The following is a 25,513-nucleotide window of genomic DNA, read 5'->3' on the forward strand; positions in this document are numbered from 1 at the left end:
TCAATGGGACTCTAGCAGGGATTTCAGGCACTCCAATCCAGTGTTTCTCAACCAGGGTGCTGCAGCACACCCTGGGGTGCCTCAAGGGGTGACAGTGCATGTCAAAGGGAACCACTGCTGCCAGGGCTGCCCGGAAACAGAGTCCAGAGACTCTAGTAGTCCATATTTTGCCAACCCCTGCTCAAGATCCTTTCAGGGATGCCACAGGGCACCATGCAATGCTAGCACTGGTAGATATGTGACCATGATCCATAAGATAAACCCAGAAAACCCATCGTGTTAAAAACATTCTGCCCCGGTGTGGTCTTTCCGAGTTCTCTGCAACAGAAGAATAGTAATACTGGTTTTCTACAGTCAAAAAAACAAGCAAAAACTAAGGCCTGACGTTTTCCACGGGCTGCCTCAAGTCTAGCGAGGTTGAGAACCACTGTACTAATGAGACCATAGTTACAAGTGAACCCAGAGACTAATTAACCAGATTTCACTGTATATTTCTTTAGTGCTCTCTATAATGCTCATGGAAGATGAAAGCTATAGCATCTTGCTGCCTTTCATTTGTGCTCCCCAGTATAACCACATGAAAAATTCTCCGCTCAAAAAAGCAGTGGACTGACACGCACAGATCTCTGCATCTCACCATAGTCACAGGCTTCAGTCTACTTCAGTTAGCAGGCTGTTTTGACAGATAAGGCATGAGACAGGACTTGATTTGACCAAGCAAGCGACTAAGCCAGGGACACGCAAAATATGGCACACATGCCAAATCCTGCCCGCTGGGCAATAACATCCGGCCCGCTGGCAGGTGCCTACCAATTCACTGTATCCAGCCCAGCCCCAGGCTGCCCCGCTGTGCTCACATGGGGCCAAGCCCCGCTCACTCCTGCAGGGGTAGTATGGCTGTCTTCCCACCCTCGCCCGTGGGATGGCCCTCGTCCCAGCCCCGCAGATAGGGAAGTGGGAGCAGCTGGCAGGAGAAGGGCAGCAGTGACGGGCCGGCAGGCAGGAGGGAAGTGGCAGCTGGGCGGGAGCGCAGGACTTGCACCAGTGCCCTGGGGCCAGGGGTTAGAGGCATGGAGTCCAGGCTGGTAGGGTCATAGGTGGCAAAGGTCAGGGGTTAGGGGCAGGACTTCTGGTCTCAAGGTGTTGACCAGTGTGCGGGGCTACCCTTGCAGGCCTTGACAACTCACCAAAACTTGTTAAGCGGCCCTCCAGCCGAAATAAGTGCCCACCCCAGGACTAAGCTGTTTTAGCAAAAGAGCAAAGGAGTTTTTCCACTCAGACTATTAATCACACTGTTGCCCTGTACTTAACCATCCCTGGGGGTGCTCAAGAGGAGCACCAAGAGGAGGCTGGAGAAGCACCTTGTTGAGCTCGTTTGAGCCCAACTACCTCCTGCCCATGGCCAAAGGGTGGCCAAAATTTGGAATGGGCTTCCAAGGGAGGTGGTGCTCTCCCTTACCTTGGGGGTCTTTAAGAGAAGGCTGGATAGGCATCTGGCTGGGGTCATCTGACTCCAGCACTCTTTCCTGCCCAGGCAGGGGGTTGGACTCGATGATCTGTTGAGGTCCCTTCTAACCCTAGCATCTATGAATTAACCACAGCAACATATTCTCGATAGCAGGGGTAGCAAACACAGGGCCCACGAGCTAGATGAGATCCACAGTCACTTCATCTAGCCAGACGGGCTACCAGTGGGCTACTGGAAGTTAGAGGTGCGGCCAGCTGTGCACATGGCCTCCCATGGGATACAGGGCCCTGGTATCCGTGGGTCTCAGCAGCGGGGGGAGAGCAAGGGCGGTGCAACACAGCCCTCCAATGCTCCACAGCTGCCTGGCCACAGCCACCACCCCAGGCTGGATTTGACCTGTGAGGAGCCCCAGCCCAAGATCCCAGGTGACTTTGATGCCCCTGCTCTACAGTGTAGATGTACGGACTGCCCAATTCATTTTGTTCAGACAACTTGCATGCAGCTCTGTTTTGAGCCAAACTCAAGCACTAGCATGCACTCGTTCCCCACTAAATTAGCAGTCATTTGCTATAGCTTTGTGCCTGCTCAAGATGACATTTTACTCATTCAGATTTTGCCGCTAATTCTGCCGCCTTGTCACACTGCTGTAGAAGACCGTTATTACCAAGTGCAGTAAACAGCAGTGCAACCTGGTAAGGAAAGCCTCCAAGCACTCCCCAGTTCCAGACAAGAGGCTTTGTTTGATTATGCAAAGGCATAGAAGAATAATATTGAGCAAGGGGAATATTAAATAGAGCACACCACTGTGGATGCAATAAGTCATGGTCCTTAAGCATCACAGCTACCATACAACTGATGTCAATTTTAGCACACTTCCACTGCACAATATTATAGATAATTATGGAGGTTTATGGATAAACTAAACAGGTAAAGATACAAATCTTCCGTCATTATGCCTCTCTTTACAAACTAAGCTCAGGAGCAAGGTACTTGGATGACATTTTTATGCCTCATTTATCTTTAAAACTACAAAAAAATGGAGAGCCAGACATCCACAGAGAAATGCAAACCCCAGCAAGAACAGGAACGGCAGAACTGGATTTGGATATCAGCTTCCCTAACCAGTGCTGCCTCCATTGCGTGAAAAGGGAAAACCCAGTGCATGAAGCACTCCAAACTCTACAGCCTGAGCTCATGGCTACTGACCATACAACCGTCCAGTCATACCAGCATGTAACACGCATTTTCCAGTCCTTTCAGGAGACTCAAGAATTTATCCAAGCCTGAGGGATTGGGATACAAATCAACAGAAATATGGTGCTTCTATAATTAAACGCACTTCTACCCATGAACCGAGTTAGAACTTATAGCAGACAATTAGTTTGGGTGGAGGGCCGCTTAATGAGGTTTGGTGAGCTGTTAAGGGCCGCATGGATACCCCTGCCCCTTGATGGTTGCCCTGCCCCCTGGTCTCTATCTTCAGACTGGAAGTCCTACCCTTAACCCCTGACCTTTGCCACCAGAAGTCCCTCCCCTTGCCTTCTGGAAATACACCTTTGAACCAGGGGGGATTCCCATCTTAAAGTCAGAAAAAATACCAAATCATACACTAGAAGTCAACCACCTACTATAACAGATTTTAATTTAATTACAAAAAATCTTTTTGTCATGATTTGTGTTTGTGTACTGTATATAGAGGCGATTGCATAATAACTGAAAAATAAATTCTTAGTCTTATATTCTGTAGGGGACGGTTGGGGGGTGTGGTGGGGTGTGGGTGTGTGATGGGGTGTGGTGTTTGTGGGCTGTGGGTGTGTGGCTCTGGAACACAGGGTCCTCTCCTGCAGTCAATGCAGACGACAACAGGGTGTGTGCGTGGGGCGGGGGGCGTTTGTGGGGTGACAGAGAGGGTGGGACGGGTGTGGGACCCTCCCCCCCACGGCACAGCAGCAGGTGGGGATGCTGGTGCTTGGCTCTGGCCAGCACTGCAAATCACAGAGAGGAGCTCAGCCCCCAATGGGCCATCTCTATTGCCAGCACTCCCTGCACTTGCATGGCACGGGAGGGAAGCCCCAGGTGCTGGAGCCGGCTGCCTTCCCAGCCCAGTGCCTGGGGCTTCCCTCCAGTGCTGCATGAATGCAGGGAGCGCCGGTGATACAGATGGCCCAGCAGGGCCTGTGCTCCTCCCTGCAACATGCAGTGCTGGCCAGCTCTCACCAGCACCGAGCACCAGCACCCCCCACTACTGCTGCTGCTGCTACCCCCATTGCCTGCTAGGGCTGTGCACCATGCAGGGGTGGAGGGGGAGTGTGCGAGGGGTCCCCATACCCCCCACCCTCCCTTACATCTACACCCTGCCCAGCAGAGCTCCGTGCTGCCCCCTGCGCCCTGGGCACAGACTCCGCACTGCCACCAGCCCCAAGCTCCCGCCCAGCTGCAGCCCTGCCCTCGCCCCCCGCTTCCCTACCTGCTGCCCGGAGGGAGCTGGACGCTGGGGAAGCCTGCAGCAGCAGCCGCACCTGGTGCTAGCGGGGCTGGGTCTTTCCTCCCATGAAGGTGGAAGTGAGGTATAATAGGGTATGTTGAGGGCAGATGTAGGCACCTTGCTCCTACCCTTGCTGGCGAAAGAACCGGGCAGGGTACAATTAATTGGGGAACGCCACAGGCCAGATAAAAGTGCCTGACGGGCCGGATGTGGCCCGCGCCCCGTATTTTGCCTGCCCCTGACTTACATTTTTGGCTCTAAGTCTTCACTGCCTGAGCTAAAAGCCAGTAGCTGGGAACAGAAAGACTCAAACATGCCATAATGACGGCAAAAACTTTTTACAGGAGTTAGAGACACCTCCTTCAAGCCACAAGTCCCAGACGGTGACAGGTATTCTCAGATAAAAAGCAATTATGTCGGCGACATGAGCCAGAACAAGACAAATGTCTTGGGGATCTTGTTCAGTGTGCAGTAATGCTACACCGTGTGTTAACACATCCTCCAGTGGTCACTGCTGACTCAGCTGTGCCATGCTGAATAGCAACCTGAACAATAAATTCAGCATCTGCATCCAAGGTAAACCAATTGTGGTTGGAACTGATGACCTATTAAGAGGACACCTACAGGGATTCAAGAGGAAGAGGTCTTGAGCGAATTTTATAGTCAGTGACAGTGAGAGAATCCTGGGAGGAAATTTTTATACATCCACAAAAAGAAAAAAATTGGTTTCCCTCATAATAGGAACGGTACCTAATTATGTAGCATCACCTTGGGAATCTTAATACAATGAGCATTATTGAATCCATGGCAGCAGATGCTTTTCAGTGTGCAACTCAGTCTAAAAAGACGACAGTCATCAGTGACTAGGTGCCTAAAGATCCGATTTATCACCAAAAACAGAAGACACCCGTGTTCAGGGTCAGAATTTTGTCATTTCTAAGGGCTACTGCACTTCAGGAGGAAGCAAAGGGGTTAGAGGAAAGGCTTTGTTCTTTGCACATCCCCAAGCATACAGCAGTCCACATCTCCCCTGAAAAAAATCTGAGTAAAGAATCTGCTTAACACAAGTGTGCCAAACCCTTCATATCCAGAACCCCCACTCTGCTTGCTGTCCAGAGAACAGTTGGAAGCAGATGCCACCTTTGTTCTGCTATAAAAATTGTTATGGTGATACAAAGCTCAAGGCAGGACATCCATGCCCCTTGTCAGGCCGCCACAAACGCCCAAAATTCTGGCTGCACCAATAGGTAGCAAACATTTGTGTCATTTGTTTGCCATGGACATCTGTTTGCTTAATGGCAGGAGAGCACTGGCAGCCCGGAGCTGCCCACACTCTCCAGCCACCCCAAGCAGGCACACCCAGATCTTCAGGGACCCGATCCTGCATGCCCTGGGAATTCCCCTGCAGGATTGGGCCCCTGAGGCCCGGGACGCACCTGCCCTAGTTTCTCTACTTGTAGATACAGACCCTGGGAGCTCCCTCTGTGCGTATGCACCACCTGCTGCACCCTGACTGCGGACAACTGGCACCGCTGTGTTGCCCAATGAAGCAGCTAAGCTGTGCACATCCCAGCACAGCTGATGTCGCTTCAAGGTTGATGCCCATTTGTAGCCCCTGACAGCAGCAGATGTGCAACCATGGGGCATCTTGCAAGTTTAAGCAAGCTCACATTTCCAAAACCCTTTCTGGCTGCAGAATATAGCAGGAAGCAGAAAACCTGCCCAGGAGGGGGTCAGACTCGATGATCTAATCGGTCCCTTCCGACCCCAACATCTATGCAACTCTGAAACCATAGGAACAGGTATTCTTCCCCTCTCATCCTGTGCTCACAAGCTCCTTATCCAGCCATGTGCATATTACAAGTCGAGGAAGATGCCATGGTCCCAGTGTCTGCGGGAGACAAGTTGCAAGTGGTTTCTGGCATGAGCTCTCTTCCCAAACCACAGTCGGTTATGAGCTCAGTACTCTCAGCTCCAGGGGGAATTCAGCTCAGTACCCCACAGGATCAAGCTCCGTAATGATTCCCCCTTCTGCTAATGTTTCTCGCCTTGCTGCTCTTTTTCCTTCTCACAGTCACATATCCTATAAGGATTAGATGAAATGTATACACCTATAGGTGGAAATTACCTTCTCCCACTGAACCGATAGCTCTGGTTTATCGCCGTGTACTAACAATTCTGATCAAAGGGATAAAGATGCACTGGTTTTATAAAGCAGATGGTTTTGATGCTACTAGATCTGCTGTAAACTACAGTGCCTCTCAGAAGGTATTGGCACTTTTTTCTTCCAATTTTTGTTTTTTCCTGCGTAAATCCATGTCAGAGAAGTTTGAACCAGCAGATACACAGGCGCACATCACGTACGAATGAAATAAGGTGGGGGGGGAATAGAAAAATCAAGAGGTTACTGCGCTTGCAGTTGGACCGGGAAGCTGTCTCCCGTGCTGAAAAACACCTTCAAGTCTATTGAAACGGACTTGCTCCTCCTCCCCGTTTCCTACCAGGTGTGACACACAATGCAACAAAGAGATGTGAACAGTGTTTGCTGGGATGCCTACTGTTTCAAGTAATAGTCTTATTTTAGTGGCTTTTTTCTGCTGTAATTAAGTCTCAAAGATTAGGATAATGCAGGTTCATTGTTTTGTAAAGCTGCGTGGAATTTGGGGAATTAAAACATTTGTCATCAAAATATGGCCTTTTTCTGCAAATGAAAGCTTTTTTGGGTGGGAAAAAAAGCACAATTAGGTTTTTACTAAAGATCTTTTCAAAACTGTTCAGCAAAAAAGTGTCAGTGAAAGATTTCACACATTCATTTCCCCCCCCCCCAGTCTTTGACTCTCTTCTTCTCTCTGTGTTTGGCTCCTGTCGTGTGGGTTAGCAGGATGCTACTTCCCCTGCCATGTGGTCCAGAAGGAGCAAATTGCCACTGTAGCCCGAGGAGAATGGATCTCCTCTCCTCCCTCTGAGGCTTTAAGCTCATTTACCATTTGGGAGGCTGTTCTTGCATTGTCACAGCCCAGTCACAAGGAGAGATTCAAGATAAGCTGCTCGTGACACCACCTTTTTGTGCAGAGCACCCAGCACAATGCCGCGTGGATATGGCACGGGGCCGGGGTGCCCTACCTCAGTGCAAACACAGTAACAACAACAGGGGAGAGAAGTTTTTGCCCCTAAATTGGCAACCGATTCCAATGCTCAACAATGCCCAAATGTTAAAGCAAACCATTTGACTCTGAAGACAAATGAATCAGCTGCTTTCTAAGCAAACCAAATGAAAGGGCTTTGAAAACAGTGGCTTTTTCTCTGCCTGCTTCTACTGTTGCCTCCATTATGAGAATCCCTTCAGCAAAGGCTCCTCTCCGCAGATGCTCACTGACTCATGCATCACCCCTTGTCTTTGAGAGCCAAGCAGATGCACACGCGCTCACACTCCCCCTCACCCATCTCTGACTGCTCGGGATGACAGTGGACTGCCCACTCCTCTGCCACCCGGGGCCACGTGGCTGCTCCATCACTGCTCTCATTGTCTGTATATTCCTTCTTCCCCTTTCTGTTCTCTCCTTTGCCGCTCCTCATCTTTTTACTTGCATTTTTTCGAGTAAACTCTTTCAGCTCGCTTTCCATCTCCACCTGCCCCGTGCCCTTGCTAAGAGAAACGTTAGATCCACAGAGCCCTCAGCGGAGCGCATGTCGGCTCAGACATGAATCAAGTCCCACAGGAGATACAGAGGTAGGCCCTCAATCTGCAGCCCCACAAACACGAGCCACTCCCATGGCCGGCTGCACTGGTGGCTACTCTGCGGTTGCGCTAGAGCCAAGGAACAAGTAGGCCAGGGTGATGCATATCAAGGTGTTCCCACCACCCCCTGTACCCGCTTTTTTCCCCCCACCATCTACTTTTAGGGTTAGAGAGAAACACTGAAATAGTCCCTGCTCCCATGTGCCCCAGTGTGAATTTGGTTTCCACACGTTACATGCAACGGACACGCATGTTATAACATAGCTGAAGAGCAGACAGAGAAGTCACCCCTGGAAATAGGCACAGGCAGGTGCAGACTGTTTCAGAGTCCCAGACAGAGGTGCATCTTACAAGACAGCTACTGAGCTTGCCCACAATAAAAATCAGAGACCGAACTAACAAGAATTGGTCACAAAAAGCTATAGCAGTGAGAAAGTGGGGTTAAGAGCAGGGGTAGGACCCAAGCACAGCACAGCACGGCTGGGGTTACGCTGAGCCGCAGAGAACCAGCGCTGAATCACAACGGCAGCACGCCTTGCCTTGCCTTGCGTTGCGAGACAGCGGCCCCTTGTCCACTCTGCTCGTCCCAGAGCCCTGCACGCCCGCGCCACCCAGACCCCAACCCCAGCACTTGGGAGCACGACAAGAAGCCCTCAACACGAGTCTCATTCCTCGCTCTCCGGTGCTCCCGGTCTCCTCGGGTGGGCTTTGTGCGACTCCGACACCACGGATCCGGACCGCCGGAGCCCATCGATCCCCCCTCGGGCAGGAGCGGCTTCGGGAAGGCTCCCATCGCCGCACAAGGAGGTGCCTCAAGCTGGTGGAGCCGGGAGACGGGGACAGCGCCCAGCCACACCACACGTGCCGGGTAGCCATCGGCATCACCCGCCAGGCACCTTTGGGCGATGCTGCGCAGGCACTTCTAGGCCCTTTCGGGCGGTCCAGCAGTCGGGGGCTGCCCTCCCTGCAGGGTCCCGAGGCAAGGCACCAGCACCCCCCTGGTGCCTCCCGCATCAGCAGCAGGGCCCGGCCCGGCCCCTCCGCACTGCAGCAGGTGCGGGGCGGGATGCGCGCACTCACCCGGGGCGCCGCAGTCGGCGCACAGCTGGTTGCCCGCTCGCTGCACCAGCTCGCGCAGCGCCTTCTTGCTCCGCTCCTTCGCCATGGGCTCGGCTGGGCTGGGCTGGGCTGCGCTTCTCCTCCTCCTCCGCCGCCGCCGTGCGCGGGGCTGGGCGGGGGCTGCTGGTGCAGAGGCGCCGCCGCAGGTGTCCCCGGCTGCCCCGCGCCAGGTGCCGCCCAGGGGGGCCCCGGGGGCTCCGCAGTCCCCGGCCCCGCCGCCCCGTGGCCGAGCCGCAGCCTGCAGCCGGCTCCCAGCGCCGCCCCGTCCCTCCTCCCGGCCCTGCTCCACCCAGCCGGTGACACCGGCCGCCTCGCCCCCGCCTGCCGCCTTCTCGCGGCTCCGCGTCGGGCTGCCCCAGGTCCTGACCCTGCCAGGGAAGTAAGGGAGCTCGGGGGGTGTTTCGTGCAGTGCTTCTGGTGTATTTTGAACCGCAGGAGAAGAAGGAAAATGCACCTCCCTCTTCTAAATGTTAGGTGGCACCTCGGGGTGTCTCGTGCCGGGCTGTTGGCAGAGGAGGCACAAAGGGCTTGTCCAGGGACACGGGGGCAAACCAGAGTGAGACCCAAGTGCTGAATCCTAGGAGAGTGCCCTAACGTCTCCAAGTGTTACTCAGCACGTTACATCACGATCCGGGGGCACGCCTGGTCACCAGAGCGCCCCAAGGGATGACAAGGTCCAATGGTCACAAACTCCTCCAAGACCGCTTCAGGCTGGACATATGGAAGAAGTTCTTTACTGCCCGAGCCCCCAAGGCCTGGGACAGACTGCCGCCAGAGGTGTGGTGCAAGCACCTACTCTGGACTCCTTTAAGAGACATTTGGATGCTTATCTTGCTAGGATCCCTTGACCCCAGCTGACTTCTTGCCCCTACTCCTCACTCAATGATCTCCCGAGGTCCCTTCCAGCCCTGATGTCTATGAATCAATTAAATGTATACGAGACGATGCCCATTGGACTCATTTTAACGTGTATTAGCGCATCATGCAAAAAGCATGCTAATGTGCACTAATCAGTCCAACGAGCATTAAGCATCACACAAAAAGCGTTCATTTGCGGTTATGTGCAGTAGCACTGATTACGGTGCATTAAGTTATTACAGGTACTAACACAATGCACGATACACGGCGCATTAATGAATGTGCAGACGTGCCCACTTATACCTAGATCAGGCCTAGCCTAGGAAGTTCCCATCCCAGGGCAGGTTTTAGTCCGTGCAGCTTTATCCTGAGCTGCCAGGGCTTTGTCTGGTTTTGTGAAGGTGCCTAAAATTGGCACTTTGTTCAGGCATCCCTCGTACCCCCTGTCCATGCCCCCAAGATTGAATCTCACCCTGCAAAGACATAGAGATGGGCCTCAGTCCTTAAAAATGGCAAGACAGTGTGGGAAGGAGTCCCACTGACTTCAAGCTAAAATTAGGCACGTGTGAAAGGTTTTTCAGAACCAGGATTCAAATAATCCAACAGAAAACCATCTCTCCATCCAAGTCGTGACCCTGATCCCAGAAGCAGGCCCATGCACATAGCTTTCTTATGCAAATAGTGCCCAAGTAGAGCTACCCAGGTGAGGAATGTTACACACCAGCATGAGTGCATTCATGGTCAGGCTTAACAGGTCTAAAATAACCCCTAAACTAGAAGATAATTTACATAATTATCTTGCCAGTTGTAATGACATACACAGGGTATAATGAGCTAATTTCTGATGCTTTGATATAGTTTAGACAGGAATGATGCAGCCTTGAGCAGGGGTTGGACTAGATGACCTTCTAGGGCTCTTCCAGCTCTATTTTTCTCTGATTCAATGACATTAAAGCAGTGTTTCCCAGCCCTTTGATGCCCGGGGATCGCTTTTTTTCTGGATTAAAATTGGTCCATGGGCCTGATCCTGCCAAGTGGGGCCAGCCTGGATTGGGCCCTATCTGGTCCATTTTTTTGCAGCACTCCCTTTGGGAATCAGTACATTAAAGTGATCCTGGGTGAGGCTCTGTACATCACCATAACTTGCTTTTTCCATTTATGGGCCGACGATCTCTAAACACCTGGCCATCATACTAAGCAAAGTCTATAGCTCTTACTTCCATAGGTAATCCTACTGCTTTTGACTTGAACTAGACCAGCTGCAATACCAGGGCCCCAGCTGGTACTCCAAACAGCTGGCTTGTGCCCAGTCAAATCTCTTTCCATTTACACTGATGCAAATGTAAAATAAACCTACTGCCTTCAGCAGCGTTATCCTGGACTTACACCAACAAATCGAAGAGCAAAACTGGCTCCAAAGCAGCATCTTAGCTTCAATCCTGGGAACACTTGAACACGATTAGCGGCATCAGTCAATGCAAGGCTAATACAGACACCAGCATTTGCAGGATAAGACCCTTATATGAAATCTAAGTTGGGATGTTACTTTTTCACCTGGAGACCCAGTCCCCTGGCCCAGCCTGCCCTCAGCAACATCTGTTGCATGAACACTCAACTCTCCCCACTACACCTGAGATAGCAAGTCATTAAGTTCTTATAAGAGGATAAAAAAGAGAGAGAGAGAGATTTTGTTTTAAAGTCCCTGTTTGGCTTTCCATCAAGGCTTATTGATTCTCTTAATTTTTTGTTCTCGTGGTTGCTAGGCAATCCCTGTTTCCCCTTTGCACATTGTAAGCCAGAGTTGCAGAGAGAAATTTATATCTTGTAATAAAATCAAATAGTACAGGGGCTGTAGCAGAAGAGAGCTGCTCAGAAAGGAGAGTGGGGGTGGGGACAGGGACCAGGACAGATCTGTCAGCAGAAACCATCATCATTTAATCAAATAATAGCTTAGAATTTGTAGCACGTCCCCCGCCAATAAAAACTTTACTGTAAAAATTGCAATCCAAACTTCAAATGAGAAGAACAAACAGTGCCTGTGAAAAGAGGGGCCCAATGTAGGAAAAGAGTGGGAGGTGGAAAAGTTATAACCATGGGGACCAAAGCTGGCACCGTTTGGAAGACAGAAATATTGTCTACAGAAAACGACTGGGATAAAATAAGGTGGGGTCTGACCTCATTTACATCATGTGGCTGTATGAATGGACTCTTGATTTAACACACTTTACAGATTCTAGGTTAACAACGTCTATTGGCCTCAGCTACTGCCACCCGGCATGGCTCCAGAACAGCCGGCGAGAGCATGCTACCCACCACCAGCTTCGAGTCTGGCCTTGGGCTGCTACGCGGAGTTATTCCTGATTTGTACCGACATAAATAAGAGCAGAAACAATGATACATGTTTGTGCATCGTGGAGGGGTGGGAAGGAATGAGCTGAGAGGCAGCGAGTTCCACCTGGCAAAGTCCATCACAGCCAGGGCCCGGTCACCTACCCACCTGTGCCACAATGATAGGACCCCTTATGGGTCAGGGAGTCCAGATCAGGCTTTGGTTTTATATGGCCAATGCCCACTGGAGTTGGTAGGAGCCTTTCAGCAAACATTGGGGCATGACCAGCTAGGGGCTCATTTGTGGTCCTAGGGAAGTCACTGGCGATCCCTCGCATCCGCCCTCAGCTGCACTGGAGACAGAGTCATCATCTCTGCTGTGTTATCAGACAAATGCTTTCTCCGCGCTGCTGAGTGGCATGTTCGGTTGGACTTCATTACATGATGTTAAACACGTTTAGCCCAGTGAATATTTTCTGAATCACAAAACAGTGGCCTTAGAAAGGGACACGACTAGCAGTATCCGGGGCCTGTGGAAATGCTGCCTGGTGTGACAAGAGTTATGCTTCAGGCAAGAAACTATGGAGGTTTCATAGGAAACTCTCTGTCTTTCTGGTGACATTTTGAATATGCTTGGTCAAAGCTACCAGGACGTCAGCTACTTTTCCCCGCTTGGCATCAGCTCTTTCCTCTCTTTGGTTCCTTTCTCTTTGCCTTCGTTTTACCATGGAGGGTCCGTTTACACTGTTAGGCAGTTAATTATGACCGCGTCAGCATTTTCATCTAAAAATTTCTATTTTTGGCCTTTCACTCGGCTATAAAAATCCCTTCCAAGACTGCAACTGGCAAGAGCCAAGGAGCAGTTGTTTTACAACATTGAAAAGTGTATTAGCTATTGGGAACCAGGCAAAGCACAACATGCAAAATTAAGGTTTCCTAAAGGCCGAACCTGTGATGAACGGAACAGAAACCAAGAGGAAGCACTAGCTATAATATGCTGATATTTGATACCAGTAATTCAGAGAAACTAACTGAAACTCTTAGACTCCAAAAGCTGAATGATTAAATCAATGCCACTAGTATGCAAATAAAAGAGGTACTAACCAATTCAAACACTAGTACCTTAGAGCGCACTCACACAAGGAAGTGGTGAATATTTCTACGCGCAGCCAATCCCCAACAGGAAGATCAATCATTCATGCCAACGGTAACTGTGTACTGGAGCATTATATAAAGCAAATAGGGCACCTTCACTTTCCTGAACAATACACAAGAGGCAGCCCAGCCCTCATGACTGCAGCTTTACTTATCAGCACATGGGGGGAAGCAGCGCCTCCAGTTTCTAAGTGAATCAATAGTAGTCACACTATGGTTTTCCTGTCAAAAATAAACTCAGCCCTGGAGGTTTTGCTCTTGAAGATATACTTGTGTATTGAGGTTTTCTATTTATGGCCATAGACAGAGCAGACATTTGAGAAGGCTGCGTTCTGGTGAACTTGCAAGACAAGGGGCCAGGAACTCCTATCCTGACCCCCCTCTATAACCTAGAGCAAGCCGCTTCACATCTTTGCCTCAGTTTTCCCCTCTGTAGAATGGAGTCAATAACCCCTAAGTGCATTGCCCATGTCCTCAGTCTGCTGCAATAAACTCCACCGGTGCTTGAAACTGGCTGCTTCCCCCTCACATGGCTTTGGAGGTCTGGATCTCAGGTCGGTGACTCCTACTAAATAGTCAAGGAGAAGTCACCAGAAGGAAAGTTATGGCTGCTGCTGCTTTTCACAGTCCCTCTACCACACACTCAGCAGGCTCTTTAAATGAATTAGCCCAGCCCAAGAGAAAGAAAGCACTATTTCCTCTGCTGCTGCTAGCCCTCTACCTCTACAGCCCACAATACCAGCTCAGACTCAGGCTGGGGAGGTGCGAGTTTTCCTTGATTTATCTCTTAGCCTGTATCGTGTCCCTGAAATGCCCTGGAGAAGGGGGATACAAAGGTGAAGGACTGGAAGGGAGGGCGGGGAAGGGGTTATATATCTGTATTCATCTGCTCCATGTCGTACATGCTATGAAAGCATGTCATCGGTGTGTGGATCCCGGGTACTTACCATACAGAGCTGGGGGTGGGTGATATGAAATACCACACTGGGGGCCAGTCTCTTGGCTGGTACAAACTGGCACAGCTCCATTTCAATTGCCGTTCACTTAAAAGGAGCTGTATTGGTTTATACCAGCAAAGAGTCTGGTCTCCATTGGGTCTCATTTTGCTCTAGCTCACAGCAGGAAACACTTGTAGGGTAATAAGCCTGATTCTCATCTCATTCACACGAAGGTTATTTCACTCACTTCAGGTTATTCCTCATCAACACGGATGAAAGTGAGGGCAGAATTAGGCCCAGTGAAGTGACAGAGGGAAAAAGCAGATGTGAGAGGAGGTTCACACCCTAGGTGGGTATCAGCTTATTCAAGAAAGAACTAGAGGGACTATGTAATGCCAGCCATCATCACATCCTCGGGTGCAGGAGACGAGTGAGGCAGGTTCTCAGGGCGCACAGGCTGCAGGGCAAACAATTATCATGGAGATGGCTCTTGCTCACTTTCAGTAATTTTATCTGTTCAAATGCACATCCTTCTGGGAACGGTTCCAGGACACCGGAGCTGGTGAACTGCACGGCACAGCACAGCAACCTGCTGCATTTCGGAGATGAAAGTGAAAGCAAGCCCACCCGAAGCTCAGCACTGCAGGCAGTTTGGCCTGTAGCTGTTGCATGCTACGTAAGTGATGCTGTAGGACACGGGACTGATAATGCCACCTGCAGGCAAGACCCCAAGGAGGTTATTCTGCAATTGAGAGAGAAAAGAAAAGCAGCAGCAAAGTCCATTCTGGCTTTGCAGTCTATGAATCGGAGCCCTCATATCCTAGGACAGGGAACAGCTTTCTAACAAAGTGGGCGCAGAGGACTGAAGGTAAATCCTTGCAATAAGGACAGCCTGTCTTTCCGCAAAGTTCCTTATCCTGAATGGAAGGTCCGATTCAAGCCCACGTCACCTGCTGTGGCTACACATTGGCACGTCCTAGCGCACCCCTGGAGACGGTGCGTGGTATGAAAGCACCATAAGAAATGTCAGGAGTGGTGCTTTTCTAGACAGGGCCTGTAAAAGTGACAGGCAGAGAAAAGCCCAAGCAGAGCCAGCTGGAAAAGGGCAACCGTCTGTTCTCTACTTTTTTTTTTCTTTATGGAAAGAGTTGCTCAACCAGAGCTTCCTTTCTCAGATCCTGATGGCAAGTTAATTTGGATATCATTAGAAAGGCTCTATAAAGTGCCCACTGTACCAGAAGGTATAGGACCAGAAAGATTTGCTGTACACTTATTGTCCAAATCAGCCATAATTAACTAAGCATAATTATTTCTAGCAACAATGGAACAGCACTCTTCCATAGCCATATTGCAACGTGAAAACACCACCAGGAGAAGCTGCAGACAAATCACGCTTGGGCTCAGATAACCAGTTTATAGCAGGTTATATGAAAGCAATCCAAGCCAGCCTTGAAAATGGCATGAAAGAAACAAAGAAAGCAGCCATTTCCAGAGGTGTTTTAGTAGATTGGTCAGTGGTAACTTCTGCAACAGCACTTCAATCAAGTCAACCAGGTCAGAAAAGAAGCTCCCAGCCAGCCTAAGTGATTACCGCAAGAGTGGGCTTAGTACACCAGTCAGCTCACACTGTTAGTACAGCAAGAGTGATTTACCCTGCCAAGCAGCCCAGCTATTAGTGCTAGAGTGATTTAAAATACTAGCCAGGTCAGGTTTCAATAAACAACCATCATTTATGCAAGCGTGGAGGCAGCCCAAACGAAGCCATCCATCCACATCTCTCTCTGCTGGGAATTATCCCATGACCTGAGGCATTGTTACCCCCAAACTGACTGCAACGAATATTTGAGAGTCAAGGCAGAGGGTTCCCTGAAACAGCTGGTTCCTCCCACTCCGATCCCTCCTGAGGAGGAATCCTCCCACCCCTCATTTCCCTGGTGTTATTCTTCTAGTTCTCCAGCTGAAGCCACACCAGCTGCTGCATTACCAGGCCCTGCCAGCTCAGGAAGGGAAGGGCAGGGCTGAGCTCAGCTGTGTGCGCACCACTTGGTAAGACTGGTGCTATCCAAGGCCCCCAGAACCACTAGGTGCTCTCCTGCACACAGACCACCTGGGATCGGGATGGATGTACGGGTACAACAGCAATGGGCCTGGGATAAATGCCCATTGAGATGAGACAGATCGAGGCACGGTGAATTGCTAAACCTGGCACAAGAGAAATACACAACCACACATTGATGCTGCCTCTGCCCTCTTGTACATCTCGGCATGTGTGCTATGTATACGCTGAGCTCCAGGGAACGTGCCTCCTGTCGGCGGCTAGGACACAGTAAGGCATGGGGAATTCAAAGGGTGACTGCACCTTCCTCTACCATTCGCCCAGCCGTCTACAGAAACCAAACTCCTAAGTCAAAGCCAAGGATCAGCCAAGAGAGCATCTCCAAAAGGGGCTTCTGCTAAAGCAGGTAAAGGAAAGCAATTGGGCTGAACCCGCCCCATTAAGCTGATTGACATTTCCTGTACATGTTTATTAATGGCAGCTTCACCTTTCTTCGCTAACGATGATCGCTTCCTGTTCGGTTCAGCATAGTGCATTATTAATAGTTTTCTCAGCGCTGCTTCTGCACAATGCAGAACGCAAGGACAAAATCCTTCCCCTGATAACTCGCACGCCAGCCACGCATCAACACTGTCTGTGAACAGGAAGGACTGGGCACACAGCGGACCCTGAATGACGGCCGTGGCAAGCCAAGGTGTTGGCCCCCTATGCTGGCCCCTCCAAACCCTCTTTTCCTAAGCAGAACTGCCTTGATTCTGCTGTGACCAGAGCCCTGTGTGCTTGCAGGGCTAGGGCAGGATTGGCCCCTAGCACATAGTATCCTACCAAGTCAGTGGGCAGTCGGAGTCCAGGATTTTGCCCAAAGCAAAGGGAGGCTTTTCTGACGGGCTTGTTTTTATGCCATGTCCCATATGGCAGGACCCAGGAAGGGGCGGTGCTGCCAGAGCTTGCTATAACCTGGAAGACAAAGGCTGCTTGCAGATGTTAAAAAAAACCAACCCCTGCCTCCTCTCCCCCAAAAAACCACTTTACTGGAAGCAGCAGTGTGGTAATTGGACCCGGCTCCAGTGTTTGTAAAAATCAGGTGCTTTAGTGGGGCTTTTTGGAGCTTTTAGCTAAAGCTGATTGAATCACCCATTACAAAAAAGCACCAAAGAAGCCCCACTAAAACACCTAATCTTTACAGACATCAGGCAAGCTGGGTCCAAGGCACTGCCTCTCCTGTGCATATGCAGGGCTTGGCGCACTGAGTTTAAAGTAAAGTGCCTTTTTTTTTCCAATGTCTGCAAGCAGCCAAAAAGCCTGGGGAAGTTTAGGCAAGCTACCCAACTTGGATCTCCCAGAGCATTTACGGCTGTGCAACTGCCTTCTAGCATGGCCTCCTGGGCTGACACGGGCCTAAGTGAGATCAGAAGCAGACACGGGATTAAAATGGATTAGAAGGCGCCAGGACTCCCCAGGCCAGCTCCTGAACTGTTGTTCCTTTCTTTTAACAAAGGTACATGGGCTCCCCAGGGCAGTGGGGAGACTGTCCACCCTCTGTGCGCTTTTAGATCAGAGGCAAAAACTGATGTGCCTGAATTGGTGCAGTTAAGTCCACGGACTCACCTCATTGATGACTACTGGCTAATACAGCATTTTCTGTGCCCATGCTGGGGCTAAGCAGCAAGTTGTGCCAGGGCTCGGCAACTTCCAGCTGTGCCCTCACCACTGTTGCTTCTTCCCCCTACCTCCTATCCTCCCCCTGGGTGCAGTGTGGGTGCAGCTTCCAGACAGTGGAGAGTTGCGCCAGGGTACAGCCAGCTAGAAGTTGCATCCATGCTACTGCCTCTTCCCCATCCCCCTGTGGTGCAGATGTGACTACAGTGAGGGCAGTTTCTGGCTGCCTGACCCCAACAAAGCTCCCCACCAGCTGGAAGCTGTGCCTCATTCCAGCTGGAGAACAGGGGGCTGGGGGAGTAGCAGCGACATGGGCAGTTCTTAGCTGTCTTGTCCTGGTATGGGCACAGGCAAAGACCCCACAGCTGATGTGCTGTAGAAGCCACCTGCCCGTGACAGACTGGACTTGCATTGTTCCAGCCCACTGACACAGATGGATAAACTAGAGTGGCAAGAGGTCAAGGTCACACAGCAAGACAATTCAGGTGAGATCAGGGCAGGACTCACTTTCCATAAATCTCTCCTATGTACAAATTAAAAGTGTTCCATTCTCATCACAATGAAGATATTTTCCTGGAGCAAGGCAGGTTCCTCAGGATCAGAGTATGATCGGCCTGGGACCCCTGGGAGGTTCACAGGAACACAAGTAACCAGCAGAACATCTGGATTTATCATGCAAGTGACCCCGGATAGAAAAAAAAACCCCAGACATGGAGAGATTCCGATTGCCCAGGACTTACATGAATAGCTTGATTTTCATTACTGCACCCAAAGGCTTATGTGGAGCGTTATTCCTATACACATAGTCCTTTCTCCTGTCTGGCTCTCTCTTTAACACCAGCTGCCTTTCATTTAGTCCAGCAGTTTGAACTTTGAATATGAACCTTATTAAACAAGCATTAGCATTTCCAGAGCTTCCTCCAACAGCGTTCCACTAGGTGGTGCCTTACTACAGCTTTTGTGGGCGAGCAGAAGGTAGAGGCCCCGGTACATTAAGACTTACATGGAAGTGAAAGCCTGGGGATTCACCTTGGTTCTCATGCCATGGAGGGCACAATGGGTCATTAACTCCAACCAACTGCAACAGGATACTAACTGTGAGAAACAACCACCCGTCCACTCAGCCCAGCAGCTGCAGAACATACGCTCAATTAACCATGCAGCCCAGAGACAGTCTCCTCCTCGATGTTCATGTGCTGGTAGAGCAACAGGAGAATAAACCCACTTGCTCATACACTGGCTTTGATTCATATGCTGCAGTCATCTCAAAGTAACTCTGGGAGCCATGAGTCCCCAAAAGCTGATGTAAAAGGGCTTTGCCGGGGTGAAGTACAACCTGGATCGTTCCCTCTTCATCTGCAGAAATGAAATAATTCCAGGTTTCACCTGCAGGATTCCTCTGTTTACTCCACAGCAAGAGAGGCCTTTCCCTGGAGGCACTGGCTCACCCCAGGCATCCACCCAAGCTCGGAGCTGTGGGAGGGCTGGGTGTTGTAGGACAACTTCCTCTGGACAAGGCTGCCCTGGGACCCATCTTCTGGACTGGGCAGCAGCACAGATTTGGTTTCCTTTTCTGTCCGGTCTCCAGAGCTAGACAAGATGCACCTCTCATCCCTAGTCACCTTCTGTCCACCCTTCCTCACCCACACAGCCCTCCACATAGTCCTAAGATGGAAGGGGACCCAGTTGTGGAGCTTACTGACCTTTCTGTGAAGGTAGCACAAGACCATGGGCAAACTGGAGAAGGTGGGCAGGATGCCTCGGTGTCAGCTGGGGCTGTTCAAAAGCCTGGGCTGAGGGTTTTGTTGTGGAGCTGCAGCTGCTTCTTCATTTGGTGCTGAGGGACCAGCATGCTGTTCCCATCCATCTCAGGGGTTTTGTGCCTTAGTCCCAGGTGTGCTCAACCAGACCTAGCCCCTGGTGCCACGTTATCCTGCCCATGGGAAGCCCCACAGACACGCAGGGTGGCGTGGGACCCGATCCTAGCACATGGGACTGGGTGGGGGTGGCATGGGGCCCAGCAGCCTCATCCAGGCACTCAGGCTCAAGTCAGGGTCTGATTCCAGCAGCTCGAAGTGATGCAGGACCCCAGGGTCCCATCAGGCTCAGGGACTAGCCCTGCGCTACTCATTTGGCCCGTAGGGCCAAAAGGTTGAGCACCAACAGTAGAGTCATTCCTTGTCATGAGGGGACCCCCCAGCCAAGGCAACAGCAGTTTTGCTGCAAAACAAAAGGAATCCACTGCAGACGTACCTGCGGTGCACAGGGAGCTGCTTTCTCAGGCGCTCTACACAGCTATGCAAACTGCTTTCGGTCCGTAGCTGGCAGGGGATTCAGGCTTCAAAGATCATAAATCAAAGAAAGGCTCCAGTCACCTCTCTTTGAACAACACGCATGTCATGTGAGAAGCTGAAATTAAGCAGCATTTTATCATTCCAGCTCATCAGCTGAAATTCAACCATCCAGGACTTCATAATGTTATTTCTCTGGCGTTCTAACTTCCAAAGTTACAGAAGCAGCATCTGATATGTGGCTTTTCTAATACAATTAAACTGTGGAATAACTCTTTCTCCAATTAGTATGCAGGATAAGATCTAGCAGCCTAAACCAACTTCCAACAAGAAAGGTCTGGATTCTTCTATCACTGGTGGGTTCTTTTCTGGCCTCAGGGGGACTCTCTTCACCTTATAATATTGAGGGAGCAAGGAAGCATGAAATTTGATTTCTTTCTTGTGACGATACTGGAGATTATTAAAATATTTTCACTCACGGTATTATTCTGAAAAATCTCTTGTTCAGTGGTTTAATATAAAATGCTTTAATATCTGTTTCAGTAATAAAATTTCTGCTTTCTTTTCTATAAATGTATTAATCTGACTAAAGGGTATGATTTAAACAGTGGAAGGAAGTGGAAATAAAATGTAGCAGCAAGTGAACAGTCACTTGTTGAAGAAAGACCCCTTTGGATTATTTATAGTCTGTTCAAAACCAATCAGGGACACTGGTTGGGGTTTGTTTTTTTTTACCCCAGCACTGTCCATCATCATAAATTGGAAGAATGTAAACAGACCTGGGGGCATCTGAAAAGGGCAGAAGCAGCAAATAAACGTACAGTGAAAGAAGCAGAAGTATAGAGAATCCAGAAACAGGGGTATGGAGATAAGGACTACGAGTGGCAGAAACAGAAGGTGAAACAAGTATCAAATACAAAATGTGAACTGAAAAGAAACAGAGAAACTAAAGTACATGAATTTTGGTTTAACAACAGTACAAGTACCCACAGAGAGCAAATATACAGCTTGTCTAAGAAAATGATGATTACTTCTGGCATTCAGGTGACAGTGCAAGGGAAAAAGACTGCACAACTGGGCCCCGGGTGGTCCCTACCTCCACAGTGAGAGAAAGAGGAGAAATCCTAAGGAGACTAAAACAATAATGTGTGTGCACCAAAGCCAGACGTCTAAGCATTATATTTCCAACTGATTTGTACATAGGTGTCGTAAGCCTCTTCTTAAAACCTGCGCTATGGTCAACTGTAAAGACAAACTGCATTGTGAGTTTTAAACAATAACGTTAATTTTATTGTTCATGTCTTACTGTTCAGTTACAGAGAGCTAAGGAAGGGAAGAACAAATGCATTTGTAATCTATGGAAATACAGACTTCTCATTTTTTAATCTTGTAACACAATTATCCCAGAAAATAGACCTCACCTTGTGTGCACAGGGGAGCTATTATTATTATTCCAAAGATTTACTCCTCTTTAACTGAGAAAGGACAAATACTTAAGTGGCAATTGTTTTCCCAAATGCAAATTCATTCTTATGGCTCTTTAAGATGATATCAGTCAATTAGTCACATGTTTCTTGAGAAAGTTAACGAAAGGAGATAACGATAACAATTTGCTTCTTTCACAAATCTTACTTTAGAGTGGAAAGTTTCAGAGTTTTTTTCTTTGCTTCAGAGAGTATTTCGTAAATGTACAATATGTACTACAATAGTTATAATTTCCGTAAGAGGAGGCGAGAGTTGTCTTTTGTCTTCACTTTAACTTCTGATGCTCCCCTTCTGGTTTCTCATCTATTAGGTCTTTAAATCCCAGTTTTTCCAGTGGTTCTTTAGCCATAAGTTGCCTAAATAAAAAAAAATAAAGTGGAAAATGTGCTCCATGACTAACTTGGCAATATCAATTTCTAATTCAGAGGTAATGCAACTTAGCAGTAATTGCTTTAAAAGGACCTAATGCTGTCAGCAAAACAGTGATGATAATCATGCAACTGTCTCCACCTCTCTCACACAAAGTATCAAAACTTTAAAGGCATCAGAGGTCAGGAACTGTAATGTCTAGAAAGTGCTTGTTATTCCGCCTATATTCTTTCAGTTAAATGTGATCAGCAGGGATCCAGGTTTTCCGTTTTCCATGGAAAAACAGAGAAAAATGTGGATTCCCTGCTGCTGCAAACAGCTCTGCAGGCTGGTTGAGCTCCAGCCTGTAAGAGCTGTTTGCAAACAGGGCAGGAAACCCCCAGCCCTGCCCAGAGGAGGAGGGCTCCCACACAGCCACAGCTCCCCTTGGCTCAACTCAGCCTCACTCTTCTCCTGGACCCTGAAGTAAGTGGGGCTTGCAGGGGGCTGGGGGGTTGCAGACCATGGCTGGGGGGAGCCAGGTGCTGGCTCCAGCCCCACCCGAGCAGGCGGTAGCAGTGGGGGAGCCGGCCCCATGATGCTTCTGTGGCAGCTGCCTGTTGTTGGGGGCAGGAAGCTGCAGACTTGGGGCCCTGCTCCCATAGCCCTGGCAGCTGGGGGCCCCCTCTAGCAGGGCTGGGGGAAAGGGCTGTGGGGGGGGGAGCAAGAGGCATGAGTGGGGCAGAGGGGCTGTTGTGGGGTAGTGAGGGTCACCAGCAGTGTTGGGGAGGCTGTGGGGGCAGCAGCAAGGATGGGGGAGGCATTGGGGGCAGTGAAGGGCACCAGCAGGGTGGGCTTTGGGGGCAGTGAGAGGCACTAGCAGGGCTGGGGGTGGCATTGGGGGGGGTGAGGGGCACCAGCAGGACTAGGAGGTGCTGCAGGGGGCTTTTAGTTTTAATAACGGATTTGGGGGGTTTTGTCAGAGAATTTGCGATTTTTTTTTTTATCAGGGAAAACCAGGATCCCTGGTGATCAGCATCCCATATCACAATAGGCTATCCAGGGACTGAGCTGACACTTGGATACGCGCAATAAATAGTCTAACAATTTCTACACCTCGTTTTAGAAAGATTTCTGTGCGTACAATGCTGAACTTCTTAAGAAAAAAATGATTGCAAGAAAATTAATGTGCCGTTTCACTACGAGCAGGAAAATTATGCAGATGCCCCTTTAAAAAATAGTCGCAACACCTCTTTTTCCACTTGCCCTCAGGAACAAGTTAATTTAACTAGAAGCCTAACATGGATAGAGAGTCTATGGAAAGGACAAGTGATTTTGAAGCATCTGAGGAAATTAGTTTGCAATTAAAAACAAAGTACTGCACTCTCACCATCCAGCTACATACATAATTCACTTTGCCGTGTAACACCCCACTAGTCCCGTACAACAAAACACAGGTTATGTGCATTTTGGTTAAGTGCACAGAATCTCATCTACCTGCTCCTGCTTTTATTTTGTAACGACATGCACTGTTTACTGCAAGACAACCAGCTGTTATTAGCTGCCTTCAAAACGACGGGAGCGTAATCAGTGTTGGGGTTACGAATACCAAAGCAACAAGAGCACTGTTAACAGCGTTCCTTAAATATGCACATAGTGCTCTTGGTGCTGTGGGATTGGCAGCCCTGAAATGAACTCCTCCTTTTCAAGGCTTTCTAATAGCGGCCCAGAAACAAAGCCTGGAAGATGAGAACTAGTCAGCTTTGGGGGTTACCGATATCACAGCACGGATAATGCTGTGCACCTAAGGAGCGTCGCCGACTTCACGTATGGACGAGCGCATACTCCGAGCAAGACGTCAGCCTTCTTTCTCACTCCCAAACCCCTGATCTTGAAGGGACTACGCTGCACATTTCTGCACTGGCCAGAGAGCACCGTGAGCGCGGTCTTCAGTTGTTTGTCACGGCAAGTTAGCCTCTGCCAAACAACAGGGCTCGCTACTTCACTCTGGTTTTCACTGACAGCTTTGCTCCCCTCTAACTTTTGCCCCCCTCTTATAACTAGTCCTGAGCTCTCCAAGCACCAAGAAGCAACCGCTTTCAAAAGCATTTGTGGGCTCATTTCACGGATGAGCAGAGAGGTGGGAAGCCAGGCCCTGGGCAGGGGCAAGTCTGCGCCTCAGAGCAGCGGTTCCCAATCCGTGGCACGTGTACCCCAGGGGTACGCAGACCACCTGTCAGTCGTACGTGGCGGGATGAAAAATTTGCTGGTGGTACGCCAGGTTGCACCGTTTTAAATGGGTGGCGGTGCTTAAGATCACTGGCGACGTGTAGGGGGTGCACGTGCACCCTGTGGAAACGCCAGCCCTAAACTGGACGTGCCGGCGGACGTGAGTTTCTGTTTTCGCCACTGGTGATTTGGGGTTTGGCGATCGGCCGCTGGGGGACCCTTGCCCGTCGGTGATCAGGTGCCCCCCCCACTTGGGAGGCACCAGCTGCCCGTGCTTGAGGTTGCACCGGTTTAAACCGGCGGCGGTGCGGTGCAGGCAGCCCTCGACTTGCAGCGTTTCGACATACGACGTGGTTTCAGGAGCCAACTGTGCCGTAAGCCCGAGGACTGCCCGTACTTGAGGTTGCACCATTTTAAATGGGGGGTCAGCGTTCGGGAAGCACTGCCTGCGAGGCGAAGGCCGTGTGCGCGCAGTCATCTGGGACGACTCCCCCACGCTTGTTTTCCTGGGACAAAAACCAGCCTAGCTCCGAAGTCGGGGGCGAGGGGCAAAGAGCCGGCGGCGCGGCGCGCGCAGGCTTTGGCTTGGTTTGTTTTCAAGCGAGCGCGGGCAGGAGGTCAGGGCCGTGCCCGGCGCAGGCTGGCAGCACGTACGCTTGCACACCCCCAGGCACCGGCGCGGCGCGGCGCAGGGAGCCTCCAGCGCAGCACGCGGGGAGGCAGGTTTCACCTGCGCTGCACCCACCCCGCCCCGCCCCGCCCGCGCACTCGCCTGTCCATGCGGCACTGCAGGTAGGCCTTGGCCTGGGCGCGGCACGGCGCGCTCTGGAAGCCGGCCTGGCGCAGGCAGCGCATGAAGGCCTCGTGGGCGCCGCCGCACTCGCCTGCGGGGACACGCAGCGCTCAGACCAGCCCGCCCCGCCCCGCCCCGCCCCAGGGGGCGACACCGGCCCCGGCCCCGCCCACCGCCCCGCCCCGCACCCAGGTGGTCGAGCGGGAAGGCGCCCTTGTCCGGCGGCCGCGCCTGGAAGCTCTTGGTGCTGAAGTTCATGGCGGTCGACATGGTGGCGCCGCCGCCGCCGCCGGGAGCTCCTCTTCCGGGAGCGGCGCCGCGCAGGGGGAGCGGCCGAGCGCCGAGCAGCCGAGCCAGGCCAGGCCAGAGCCACCGAGCGCCGAGCGCCGCCGGGCCACGTGACCGCTGCCCGCCGTTGCTGTGACAACCCCCCCCTCCCTGCGGCCTGGAGGGGCCCCTGCCTCCCCTGGCAGTGACGTCATTGCCCCACTAGCAATGATAGTGTCTTGCCACTGCCGTGTCAGCAATGACATCAGTGCAGTGACATTAGCACTCTGCTGCA

At 50.8% G+C, this 25,513-nt stretch overlaps 2 protein-coding genes across 3 annotated transcripts in view; both read right to left on the reverse strand.

Moving 5' to 3' along the window:
* The window catches only part of ADAP1 (ArfGAP with dual PH domains 1), a 106,657-nt gene extending 97,636 nt beyond the window's left edge, over positions 1-9,021 (reverse strand). Inside the window, exon 1 of one of the 2 annotated variants that reach the window (XM_019494787.2) lies at positions 8,773-9,021. In XM_019494787.2, the coding sequence (XP_019350332.1) occupies positions 8,773-8,857 (85 nt within the window). In that variant the 5' untranslated portion in view covers positions 8,858-9,021. The remainder of the gene's footprint in view (positions 1-8,772) is intronic. The other variant, XM_014610690.3, reaches the window with a different exon arrangement.
* Positions 9,022-21,356: 12,335 nt separating this feature from the next.
* LOC102573781 (cytochrome c oxidase assembly protein COX19) lies at positions 21,357-25,276 on the reverse strand. The gene is made up of 3 exons (XM_006261097.4): positions 25,140-25,276; positions 24,931-25,042; positions 21,357-21,937 (listed from the first exon to the last, which is right to left on the reverse strand). Exons 1-3 carry the CDS (start codon positions 25,219-25,221, stop codon positions 21,847-21,849), a joined length of 285 nt encoding a protein of 94 aa, XP_006261159.1. The 5' UTR covers positions 25,222-25,276; the 3' UTR covers positions 21,357-21,846.
* Positions 25,277-25,513: the final 237 nt, after the last annotated feature.

Source organism: Alligator mississippiensis, chromosome 13 (assembly GCF_030867095.1).
Source record: "Alligator mississippiensis isolate rAllMis1 chromosome 13, rAllMis1, whole genome shotgun sequence".
NCBI lineage: Eukaryota > Metazoa > Chordata > Crocodylia > Alligatoridae > Alligator > Alligator mississippiensis.